This window comes from Aspergillus aculeatus (assembly GCF_001890905.1).
Source record: "Aspergillus aculeatus ATCC 16872 unplaced genomic scaffold ASPACscaffold_4, whole genome shotgun sequence".
In the NCBI taxonomy this organism is placed as follows: Eukaryota; Fungi; Ascomycota; class Eurotiomycetes; order Eurotiales; family Aspergillaceae; genus Aspergillus; species Aspergillus aculeatus.
This window is the reverse complement of record NW_017962979.1, coordinates 794,410-807,145: the sequence shown is the minus strand read 5'-3', so window position 1 is coordinate 807,145 and position 12,736 is coordinate 794,410. Positions and strand designations below refer to the sequence as shown.

At 50.4% G+C, this 12,736-nt stretch overlaps 3 protein-coding genes across 3 annotated transcripts; all 3 read left to right on the top strand.

The window, feature by feature from the left end:
• Window positions 1-297: 297 nt before the first annotated feature.
• Window positions 298-2,518, top strand: ASPACDRAFT_50819 (asparagine synthetase B family protein; the record flags this gene model as incomplete). Its single annotated transcript, XM_020202401.1, has 6 exons — window positions 298-463; window positions 513-970; window positions 1,022-1,105; window positions 1,155-1,416; window positions 1,512-1,896; window positions 1,972-2,518. 6 exons carry the CDS (start codon window positions 298-300, stop codon window positions 2,516-2,518), a joined length of 1,902 nt encoding a protein of 633 aa, XP_020058435.1.
• A 3,497-nt stretch (window positions 2,519-6,015) lies between these two features.
• ASPACDRAFT_114756 (fungal specific transcription factor domain-containing protein) lies at window positions 6,016-7,997 on the top strand (the record flags this gene model as incomplete). Its single annotated transcript, XM_020195831.1, has 2 exons — window positions 6,016-7,535; window positions 7,619-7,997. The coding sequence occupies 2 exons, from the start codon at window positions 6,016-6,018 to the stop codon at window positions 7,995-7,997; spliced, it is 1,899 nt and encodes a 632-aa protein (XP_020058434.1).
• A 2,224-nt stretch (window positions 7,998-10,221) lies between these two features.
• ASPACDRAFT_58472 (cupin domain-containing protein) lies at window positions 10,222-10,881 on the top strand (the record flags this gene model as incomplete). The annotated part of the gene is made up of 3 exons (XM_020203353.1): window positions 10,222-10,319; window positions 10,517-10,748; window positions 10,852-10,881. The coding sequence occupies 3 exons, from the start codon at window positions 10,222-10,224 to the stop codon at window positions 10,879-10,881; spliced, it is 360 nt and encodes a 119-aa protein (XP_020058433.1).
• Window positions 10,882-12,736: the final 1,855 nt, after the last annotated feature.

The window sequence follows — 12,736 nt, the reverse complement described above, 5'->3', positions numbered from 1 at the left end:
GACACGAAACGCCTTTTATTGAACTCCAATGAAGAGATTTCAAGAACTGCCCAGAAGTAATGGGAGAGCAGTGAAGCACAGGTTTGTGCAACAGCGCTAGCCTCTTGAAGGTTTTTGGAGGAGCTATAGGATACCTAATATTGGCAGGTGGCACATGATACCAGGCTATGGAGTAATCTCACCGATGAACATGCTGGAGCATAAAAGCGGAAGGAGAACCTGGCATTTGGAATGAAAATTATAACCTTTGTTGGTCTTTCTCCAGACGAAGCTCAGGCAGAATCGAACCAAGGCGACATGTGTGGACTGACGGCGTTCTTAGGTCTGAATGGAGTCGTTCGCGATGAGAGCACTACTGTGTCATCCCACAGGCTGGCATGTCAGATCAACGACAGTCTAGACTTGGTCAAGCATAGAGGTCCTGATGCGCGTGGCCAGTGGATCAGCCCTGACACTCGAGTTGGTCGGTCAATCACTTCCTATGTCTGAAAGGAGGTTAACATCATTTCAAGGCTTTGGGCATGTACGCCTTTCAATCATTGATCTTAGCCCAGCCGGAAACCAGCCTTTCCACAGTAAAGATGACACTATCCAAGCCGTCGTCAATGGAGAACTTTATGACCACGAGCGAATTCGAAGTGAGCTGGCCAACGAATATGAGTTTGTTAGCAAGAGTGACTGTGAGATTGTCATTGCCCTATACCACCGTTATGGACTGTCATTCGTCTCTCACTTGAGAGGAGAATTCGCTTTGGTACTTTGGGATGCGAAACACAATCGTTTTATAGCTGCGCGAGACAGATATGGCATCAAGTCGCTCTACTATACCATTATCGGTGGAAGGCTTCACGTCGCAACTGAGATGAAATCTTTCTTGCCATTTGGATGGGTTCCAGAGTGGGACATTGCCAATCTTAAAGGGGTGGGATGGATGTATGGGGCGAATATGTACTTCAAGGGAGTGCATCGTGTAAGTTTTCGATTAGAGACGAGCTGGACCGAAGCTGATGGCTATTTCTAGATCGAACCTGGTCAAATGCTCGTGAGTGACAACTTCCAGCCATTCGAGTTGCAGACATACTGGGATTTAGAGTACCCCGACAAGGCGAGTAATATCCACTCCTAGCAGACTGTACGACGCTGATCGTAGATAGAGGCTGGTATATGCAGGCACCGAAGCTGAGGCAGTCGCTCGAGTGCGAGAATTGCTGCTTGATTCGGTGCGGCTCCGACTTCGCGCCGATGTGGGTGTTGGTGTGTTCCTGAGCGGCGGGCTGGACTCGTCTGCAGTTGCAGGCATGACAGCGCATTTGATGAAGCAAGGAACAAGACTTGGAAATGAAACAACTGGTGATACCTCGAGGCTAAGCTGCTTCACGGTGCAATTTGAGAAAGAGTCGGGGATCGATGAGTCCGGTTTGTTTTCTCCCGATCGAGACAGTTCTCCCCCTTATCTTCTCCAATCTGACAGTCCATAGAGATTGCTCGGCGGACTGCGGAGTGGCTTGGAGTGGATTTCCACGCAGTGTTGCTGGACGAAGAGACCATCGCGTCTCGACTGGAGGATACAATCTGGTACACGGAAACGCCGCTCCCTGATGTGGACGGGATGGGTCGACTGGCCGTTGCAGAGGCCGCTCACAACGCAGGAAAAAGAGTTGTTCTCACCGGCGAAGGATCAGACGAGCATTTTGCAGGATACAGTGACCTGATGTGGAGCTATTTGAGTGAGCCAGACCACGCATGGCCCGCATCTTTACTAGCCGTCAACGGCAGCCGAGAAGAGATGGAGGCAACCGTCAATCAAAGAATGGCACAAGCGGTAGCAAAGGTAACCGCCAAGTCAGGGACTACACATAGTCTCAGCCATACCTCTATATTTACAGCACTTGCTTGGTTCGGTCAAATACCCTTTCAGGCATGGACAGAGAAATACACCCAAGGTGACTCAGAATTGTCCTTTTGACGAAGCTTTCGTGAGAAGACTATCAACGACATGGAACAGAAATGGCACTCGCTAAATTCATCTCAATACCAGTGGACCAAGTCAATGCTGGCAAATGGTATTCTTCGTTATATTGGCGACAATATAGACATGGTATTTCAGGTGGAAACGCGGCCACCGTTTCTCGATCATCACCTCACAGAATATGTGAATACCATACCGCCAAGTCTAAAGATAAGATATGATCCAGAGAGAAAGATCTTTCGTGAAAAGCATGTTCTTCGCGAAGCCATGAGACCATTCATCACCGAAGAGGTTTCTAATCGCGTGAAGCAACCATATCTTGGTCCAACTAAATACAAGGAAAATGGACCTGTGTATCACACTTTGAAGCGGTTACTTACAGAGACCAATGTTCAGAACCTGGGCTTTGTTGACTGGAGCAAGGTCCAGCACACCTTCACACGCGCATTTTGTGACGATGACCCCAATGCTTTTAGAAGTATCCTCTTTGTGGCTCAACTTGTGGTACTGGCCCAAAGATTTGGAGTAAAGCCGGCAAGCGCGATTTAACATCCTGCTTCATTAGAGATTAGTGATAGGTGAAGCCAAATTGCAAGCATAAATTTCTCGGTAAGCCTGCTATGATGAAACCAACTGTTGCAGCTAGCTCAGATAGTATGTTCACTTGCTGGGTACAAGGTTTATAAGTTGGAGACCCCATGGACTGAAGCAACAGTAGCTTATGAGAAGCTCCCATCGACTCTAAAACAAATCCTTCATCAGCACTGAACCTGGCAAGTGATGGAGATCATGGGTGGTCTACTCAGACTAGAAGACTGAGCAGAGTCAGGGTCGCGCATGTCGCTACAAGGTGGTCACGTTGCTCCCTGAGCACGCTTGCTATTTCCCCCCCACACACTTCGCATCAACGTCGCGTGAGTCCAGATACTGAGGTCTGAGAATCAACTGGCGATGGCTCGCAAGAATTCCGGCAGCCTTCACGTTCCCTGCCATTCGATGGAAGGCTTTGGTCCTGTCGCCAGGGTGGGTATCGTATGTCCGAAACCCCACCTGGCAAGCAAGCGATGTCGGAGACTCAGATGGGGTCTGCTTGGCTATGCCCACTACTCTCATAGCTTCATGTAATGCCAACTACGGTACTTGAGTATCAAGGCTTTAGGTACTGACCTTCGATTATCTCTGTGCACTAAAGGTGGTTTCAGAGGACTCGGACTAGAATGTTTGCACCATCTTCCTGCCAGCTCTCTGATAGCGTGCGGAGAACTTATCGGACCCCTCGTTGATCGACTACCTTGCAATCCCCACTCCGCTCCCGTATGGGGGTCCAAGAACCAACCGAAGCTCGACGATAATGAGCGCGCGGCAGAGGCGACATCAAGCGATCGCCTCTCAATGACGGTCCCTCTTATGAAGTTGAAACATACGTCATGTGTCATCTTCCTTCGATACATATTCATGAACTCAGCCTTATGTTGAAGCATGGGTCCAGGATACACCAGTTCTGTTGCAAGTGCTCGCTCGATATCTCTCAGGTAACCAGCACTGCATACACTCCGTTCATCCGTTAACGATCTCAGTGGCATAGAAAGCTTGATGTCACACCTGATGTCACAGACCACTGCGAAGACTATAAACGACTAGGATGATCTAGGTCGCTAACAGTCGTTGCTTGGGCAGAAGTCTAAATTCTGCCACAAACAGTGCAACAAACACGAGGTTGGTAGCTATCTCGATGGTCCATGTCCATCCCAGGCCAGTGGGTCTTTCGGGCTGTCCAACATCGTCCAACATGCGATGACCCTGCAGTGGAGGTCTAGAATCAGAGCATGGCACTTGAACTCGTGGAGAATAAGTTGACGGTCTGGTCGACTGACCACATACCTTCTTGAACCGAACCATGTGTGATCAGTGACCCCCTCACATAAGGCTTTTCGCCGAGGATTGGGGGTCGGTGCTTTCGAAGACTACTGCTGGCTAGACTTTCTCTTTGTCCAACCTAAGCAAGTGTCCGACCGTCGAAGGGGAGTGAAATGCACAGTACATAGTAGCAAGGGAGAAAGGGTTGATATTGGTTCTTGTTTTGGGTGGACTGACTCCACTCCGCGGAAGCTGCGGTAGTTATGTTGCTTGTTGTATGCAGTGTCAGACTGCGAGAGACATCGGATCAAATGTTGTTGGATTCCCATAGAACAGTAGTCTAGTGAGTAATAAAAAGAGGTTGAGGTAATGCAATCGACTGCAACTGTACAGAAAGTACCGAGGCGGGATGGTCACGGGGATCTCCTCCCACCATTCCGGGTAGCCGTGACCAGTCGAACCTCGCCGATTTCTCGTTTCTCCAGCCCGCTCTTCGTGTGGCACCCCCTCAATTTCCTGCCGACGACTGTGGCCTCCTGCGCGCTGGCCTGCATCTCTCTGCAATGGGATTACTGGGGTAGCTATATTCCATTCCGTTGTTCTTTGAATTGCCCGCCTTGAAAGATTGGTGGATCCATGGTTAGGACGGACTAAGGTCGTTAGGGATGTTGAGTATGGGAATGGATTGTTGTTTGCCCCCACCCTCCACCCCCTCCCCCCTCCATCTCCATCTATCATCATCGAATAATGCAGGAAATGAACAATTTCCAGCTCCAATCGTTCTGGCTCCAATGCAAACCCGGCTTTTGTCTGAGCTCCTGCCTTAAACCGACGAATCCGCGTTGTACAACTCGCACCAGCTGTCTCCGCAATCTGCTGCTCTAGTGCGACTCTTATCACCCTCATGGCGCTTTCTCCTCACTGTCCGGGGCCTTGTCGGGGCACTGAGTTATCTATCATCCACCCACACCTTTCCTATCTCCGCGCTTACTCTGCCATCTGGCTCTTCTAAAGAGCCTTATCTCATTCACAGCCCGGATCGAGCAGATCGTGATTTCTTGCTCCTTCGCCCGCCTAGATTATACTCCGCGGCATTATCCCCCTGCCCGAATAAACAACCACACTTCTAGTCTTCTCTCTCCTCTCCATCGAATACTACTACGTTAAAACCTGGCGGAGTCCATGCCATCATCAGGTCTAATTTGGGCATGGAACACATTAAGATCCCTTCCCCGTCTGCGATCATAGACATTCAACCTTCGCCTCCGTCAACAGAAGGGTCTTCTCAGCCTCCTTCTTCCTTTCAGAGGCCCACCTCAAGCCAGCCTGGTGCCTCCAGGGATCCTAACAAACCGAAGCAGTCAAAAAGCCGTAACGGTACGGTACCATTCATTCCTAGTACCCTAATGAGACGACAGACGGGAACAGAGTTGCTCTCGGGTGAAACTACAGCATCAGAGAGAAGACGGCACGGACGTTCTCAGGGTGCGCAGTGCGCTGACGTTCTTATCATTTCTATAACCCAGGCTGTATCACCTGCAAGGCAAAACGATTGAAATGTGACGAATCCAAGCCGACGTGCCTTCAATGTAAGAAACGGAAGGTGGAGTGTGGAGGATACAAGAAAGATTTCAAATGGCGCCCCTTCGAAGAGACTAACATTGGCTGCAAGAACGTGTCGACGAAAAGCAAAAAAGGTATCTTTACTTGATATGGAACCGTTGGGTTTTGTACATTGCTGACATGAATGTCCCAAAGCCATCTCATCATCCCCGGGTCGGAAGTCTAGCCTTGACTTGTCTACGTCTCCGGACTCGCAGTCCACTGAGGGATGGTCGAGGACCCTGTCTAATTCTTTGCCCCTCTTCTCACCAGGGAGTGAAAGGTCTGCACTCGCGCTTGGCTTTTCGAAAGGAAATGAGCAGACTCCAGGGCGTGCAAAGGTGGATGCAGTACCAAGGCAACATCTCTTTGTCCCTACGGATGATCTCATAGGCCCGCTAGATATAGCAAGCCTTAATGAAGGCATCCTAACCCCATCGCTAATCGAGATTCCACCCTTGGAGCCATCCTCCTATATATCCGATGTGTCACTGTCTAATGCGGGGATGCAATCTAGACCGACCCTAGGTGGCGTTTCCCAACACGACAGCCCACCAAGGCACCACAGTTTTAGCTTTGAGGCCTTGATGGAGGTCGAAAACGATGACATTGAGGAGATTATAAGGAAGTCAGAACTTCCTCTGGGGTCGACTTTCTTAAACAGCACAGAGTGCATCAATTCTGGGCAGGCCAAGAATACAAATCTTACCCCGAAGATCCTCTCAGAGCCAAATTTTAGCATGGTCAGTCCCGAAATGCTGGTGTTGCAGTTCGACAGATTCACATGTGGGATCCTGTCTGTGAAGGACGGTGCCCACGAAAACCCATGGCGGACACTGATTTGGCCTCTAGCCAAGGAGACCCCAGCGCTATATCATGCCGTATTTTCTCTAGCGGCATTTCACTCCAGCAAGGAGATTCCCAGCCTCAGGGTTCATGGGATGGATCACATGCGGCAGAGCATCACCTACATGGTGCACGACATACAAAATATGAGAGCAGATGCAGCCTTGGCCACGAGTCTCGCGCTGGCATTTGCGGAGACGTGGGATCAGCATACGCGCACATGTATCCAGCACTTGCGGGGAGCTAAGGCGTTGGTGTCACAGGTTGTAGGATTTGGTCTTCAAAGCGGGATGTGCGGCAGTGACCTGGATAGAATTCGGTTTCTGTATAACACCTGGCTATACATGGATGTGATTTCTCGCCTGACATCCCGGGAAGAATCCGGGGATCAGGAGGTAGATACTTCTGTTTTCCAGTTGCCCAAGGATGCAGTGCACGAGATCGACCCTTTAATGGGTTGCGCGACAACCCTTTTCCCGTTGATCCACCAAGTCGCGCGCCTGATCCAGCGAGTTCGCAGAACCGAGTCCAACTCCCTCTCTATTGTCTCGCAGGCCATAGAATTGAAAACCCTGGTTGAGCAATGGGAGCCCCCCCGCTGCTTCGAACCCCCAGATGACCCCACATCGGAGGTACAGCATAGTATCCAAACCGCACACGCTTACCGCTGGGCGACATTGTTGTACCTTCACCAAGCGGTTCCTGAAATGCCCTCCGAGCCAGCATCGGAGCTGTCCAAGCGTGTCTTGATGCTGCTGGCCACAGTTCCCCCCAGCTCCCGTACCACCATCATCCAAATGTTTCCTCTTTTGGCGGCTGGGTGTGAAGCAGAGCAAGAGGAGGATCGCCAGTGGGTGCTCAATCGATGGCTAGCAATTCAATCACGTCTCATGCTTGGGTCTATTGATCGTTGCATCGAGATTGTCCGAGAGGTTTGGGCTCGCCGCGATGCCGCGGGGCTTGAGCAGTCCGACCAATTACCCACGGAAAGGCTTGAGATTGATAAGACAACAAATGTAGGCCGTGGGCCAGCTGAGCGTGGCTTCACCAGCAGCTTTGCTAAGCCTTGGAGAAGATCGAGTATGGCCGATCGGGTACCTCCTAAGGGCTCTTCGGGGAAGCCACGACGGACCTCGGCAATCTCTCCGCTGGAAAATATCGAATTCGAGAGGACTGTTCGTGGAAATTTGCATTGGGTCAATGTGATGCAGGAATGGGGTTGGGAAGGTAAGATATCTTCTTTGCATTTCTTCTGGTTTCCGTTTTTTTTTTTTTTGGGGTCATGCACCCCAAAAAAAGCCTCTCGTTCATAACCTTGCGACGGACATCGGCTCATATGTACAGTGTTTTTGGGGTAAAACTTCACTCGAAAAGCAATATTCATTATCAGCAGATTGAACACGGTGGATCCTCCACGGTTGATCTCCGCGGACCAGCACGACTGTTGTCTCTCCCTCCTTTCGAGCTTGCCTGCTCGCGTTGCACCGTCCGGTGCTCCGGAGGTCGAGGAGTCTCGGTCGCACTGTCTTCGGAATCCGCTTCGGCTTGGTGGGGAGGCCTGCTCTGGGTCAAGTACGACCGGAGGGAGGCTAGATATGGCTCTAGTTCGCTCGTCACGGCCACTGTCGCCATTGTTGCGCGGGGCTGTGAAGCGGCCTCTTTGGGATCTGCGGAATGTGCCGCGAGCACCACGCAGTGGGTTTGTGACTTCTTGAGGGTATAGCTCATCCTCAAAAGAAATTGTGGGCTGGGCTTACAGATCTGGACTGGGAGTGATTAGCATGGTGTTCCAGAGTTTTGGGCTTTTTTTTTGGTTTGGTTGAGCGAAGCAATCACATTCTATACGGCCTTGAAGGCAAATTCCCAAGGATTATTGCTGCAATGGGTTTCTTTTGTATTTGTTGCGATGGACTTTGGCACGGATCTTTTGGCGCGTAGGACAGGGCCAGATGCCTGAAAGGAGCTTGTCGCTGTACGGAGAACGGTGACAGGATCGCTAGGAGTATGAAGTATGTTGCTATCGACCCTCAAGTATCTCGATCGGCAGTTGGCGCAGTGGACAGTGAACGGCTGATCGAATACAACTGTCTACTTAAGATATACCGTACCGGTGGGGAGGGAGATTGCGGAGTCCTTAAGCTTGTGTCGCCTGGGTGCTCTCGCTGGATGATTGGTGACTGCACGGGGGAGGGCACAGAGGACGGTCACAATTCGCATAGGGCGGATTTGCTTGCGGGGATTGGTGCGAGATTCGACCGATGTAGTTGCTTGGGCTGTTTGGTATGTTGCCTTCGAGAGTGTCGTGAGTGCTGATAAATCGTCTCTCTCGCATCAGCTACAAAAGACTGAATAGAGGTCGAGGGGCGGGGAGGGCAGAGGTAGTAATTAATAGCGCCAGATCAAGCGGGTGAGAATAGAACACTATTTAATACAGTCTGAAGTGTGGGACCCGACGCCGCGATAACCTCGGACTTCTTCTCCCTGTGATTTTCGACGTATAGGGAATGGTAGTTTTAACCTGTTATGAGGGGGGAGAGACCAAGGGAAGATTTGACTTTTGATGGGCTGATTCGGGTGACGATGGTGCGAGAGTGTGTGAAAGAGAGAGAAGGGGGATGGTGTTGGATGACGGCAGAGGTGCATGAGAATTAGATGGTGCTTTAGGGAAAGGTCAACACCTTTGGGGATGTTGTGCTGTGCTGTGCTGTGGTGGTAGCAGGAGAAGAGGTGGGTAGGAAAATGGACCGGCTTGCGGAGCAGAATACAGTAGGCATAGCCGCAGGCAGGCCGGGTGAGGATGGAGGAAGAGAGAGTAAGAAAGGACCGAATGTCCTTCTAGTTAGGTGTTTGGTTACTTGCTTGGGCCTTCGCTTCCCTACACCTGCACAGAGTGCTTAGGACTAAGGTACGCTTTGCTGTATTGTCTTTCTGTATGGTAGAACTGGCATGCACGGGCCAAAAGGGTGGATAATGCTCTCTGAGTGTCCCTGTGCTGTGTCTACAGTGCACCCACCCCACTCACTCATCTGCTTTACCTTCACAGACGTACTGAGATCGCTTGACTTTACTCAACAATCCATCGCATTCAGACCTAATGCGGCCAAGATACGAAGGACAGTATAGTGAGAGCTGTTCGTGACCTTCCTTACCTGGCAGTAATCAGTGGGATACGGTATCCAAGCCAGAGTGAGGTGATTAGATAGAAGTACTGTAGATAGCGATTGGGGGAGTGGGGGGGGGGTGTTTATCGCCCATGCATGCCCTGCCCACTTCACCCAAGTCTCACTCACTCACCAAACCTCCACCTGACAAGCAGCGGAAGTACTAACCCGTCCAGGCAAAATTTTCCTGTCTTCGGTCCAGCTCTCTATCAATACCCACAAGCAAAGGTCCTGCCCCTCTCGCCTTTCACGTACACCACCACCGGTATCAACTTTCTTTCAGTCCTGCAACCCCAAGCTCCAGCGACCTGGCTAATATCTCCCATCCAGGTCAATAGAACAGCAGACCAGTCCACAAAAAAGAAAGCACTAACTCGCCTCGAAAGTTGTACAGTACTGTACCCCTCATCCAAGCAATGAGAGCCTCTCTCTACCCCTCATCTGAGAACGAGGAACCCATCATGAATCTCCTACTGTAGAAGGTGGATCCGTGCGCCATGGTGGTTGTCTCTCTCTTTTCCCTCAGAAGGGCAAAAGAACTGAGATTTTCCACTATCATTACACTTAGATCAGAATGATTGCGATGATAGTCGGGATGTCTCGAAGGGCATCAATCAATCTGGTGGTATATTTATTATAAAAGAGCAGCAGCATCCCCAGGGTACCATTGATTCAGATTCGAAGTCCTCAAATCTGAACAATACTTATTCCATCGATCCTCTGTTTACTTATCCTGCCTACGCACGTGTCCACATCCATACAGACAGACCAATCAATCTTGCAAAGATGCCCGTCGCGTTCAGATACCACCAGCAGGCGCAGTCGACGTTCAAGCCTCCTCTCATCGCGAATGAGAATGCCTTCCTGGGGGACGTGGATTCATCGTACGTTGTTTTTTTGTCTTTGTTTTTGCTGTGTTGTTGCTTTCCTTTTGTGAGATAAATAAATCAGGGTTTGCCTTTTGCCAGTGATGCAGGTGTGCGCACAGTCTCCATCTCATCTCCCTTGATGCAAGGGTGGTGGTGGTTGCTCGGTTGCTTTCTCTGGCTGGTTGCTAACCGGGTGAAACAACAACCTGCAGGGATGATTACAACCCGGAGAAACCCATGTCGGCCGGCTTTTATCGCCTGGAGAAGGGCACGCCACTGACTTACGAGTACTCCTACGATGAGATGAAGATTATCCTCGAGGGGGAGTACGAAATCTCCGACGAAACCGGGCAGAAGGTCACGGCCAAGCCCGGCGATGTCTTCCAGTTCCCCAAGGGTGCCAAGATCACCTTCACCACTCCCTCCTATGGGCTGGCTTTCTACGTAAGTGCCGAGTTTTCTCCTCTCGCTGCCCACACTCCTCATTGCCGACCAATCGATTTAAGAGAAAGAAATAAAAAGTCACTAACTGCAATGGGAATGGCAGACGGGTCAACGGGCCAAGGGCGTCTTGTAAAGAAGCTGGGATGAATGGAAGAAAGGAAGCGGGGAGAGGTTGTTGATGATGATGATGTCATTTCCGATGCCTTGGCCTTCCTTGCTGGATCAAAGGACGGGAGGGCTGAAGGATTTCAGCCTAGACCAAATGATGATAAGAGTGAAAACGAGAGCGGAAGAGAAGAGGTTGGGCTTTTGTGCCGTCGATAAATGGGTCACATCTCGATCCATGGTTCATCGGAGGGGATGGGCCCCATTTGCCCTCGCACCTTTCCAAGTTTGTTGACGGCCGTTGCCCAGAGATCAATCAACCCAGAAAAATAAAACAAGGCAAAGGAATGATGAGGATACGATCAGGCATCTGGGTTTAACTAGCTGGTATGGAAGTGCATAGTAGAAAGCAGAACAATGAACACATGCGAGACACTTGAAACATTTGGGACCTGACTGGGATTCATTCCTGTATTGTAGTCGTACGTAGCGATGATTGCCGGGGAGACCTCGGGCACAGTCGGTAATAGTCATCTGTACCCTTCGCAGGGGAAGGAAGAGGTGTGGGGAGTGGGATGGATAGACAGGCACCGATATTGTGGAGTGGAGATAGAGAGGGTGAGAGAGAAAACGGTATCGGTCGGGCTCATCTCATTCTCGGATGACAATGGATGAATACTCTACCTCATTCTCTCGACTCTCTCTCTCCCTCTTCCGTATGTTGCAATTCGTATCATTTCTATTGTTAACAATCATATTGTCAAGCACATTCACCTAGTAAGGGGAGCCTATCAGTCCCATTCTCCCATCCACTTTATCCTGTCACCATCCGATCGGACCCATGGATCGCGGTCGATCGGACTAGATATCAACTGACCCATTGAAATGCCAGCTGAAAATCGACAGGACTAGGATTATAGATCTGGTACCTGCTCGGGATTCCTCCTCAGCCTCACGATCACCCCCAATCAATTAGCCAGGAACAAGATTTAGATTGCTGTGCAATATCGCAATGCCAATGAAGATCGGAACAAGGGAGTTGTCCCGGCAACCGTCAGCTCCTCGAGGGGTACTGCAACCCATCGGAGGATTCTCGTTGGCTGACAGCCACGGGGGGTGGAGGGAAGGGCAGGTACTCGAATAAGAAAAGAGGTGGAAGAAGAAGCCGAAGGGGAGGGAGGAGGAAGTGGAGGAGGGGGAGAGGGAGAAAAGAGGCAAAAGACCAAGAGAATTGGATGAGTCCACAATAGTCCAGACAAGGCAGGTGGTGGACTGGACGGCGGTACTAAATGTGTGTGGCTGGCTCAGCCTGTCTATAGGCGGGGAACTGTTGCTATTGCTGCTATTGCTGCTATTGCTGCCACTGTTGCTCTTTACTTTTAAGAGCTCTGGTTGCTGGCTACTGCCACTTTTACCAAGGGGGAAAAAAAGAAGGTATCATCATCGGGGCGCCTTAAGCTACTCTACTCGACTTCTTCTACAACTTCAGCGCTCCTTCTCTTCTTCTTCTTCTTCTTCTTCTTCTTCTTCTTCTTCTTCTTCTTCTTCTCCTCTTCTTCACCCTCACTAGTTTTGCGCACAGTTTCGGCTCGCCCCAGTTGACTCAAACGCAAGGCCTACAATAAGAAGCTCTATTATCATTCCATCGAATTGACTGATCTTTTCTGCTCTCTCCCTTCGTACCCAACAAGGGCGATCCAGATTGACCGGTACTCGTGGCGCTGCGTTGCTGCTTCAACCTGGCTTTTTTTCTGGCTTTTCCCCTGTCTTCAGTTTCTGTCCCCTCTTCTAGCGCTTTTTTGGTCGTGACTTGACTTGCGCCTGTCTGCTCTTGTGTGGTTGGGAATTCTCCTAAATCCCCGGGCTTACTTTTTGTCACCAGC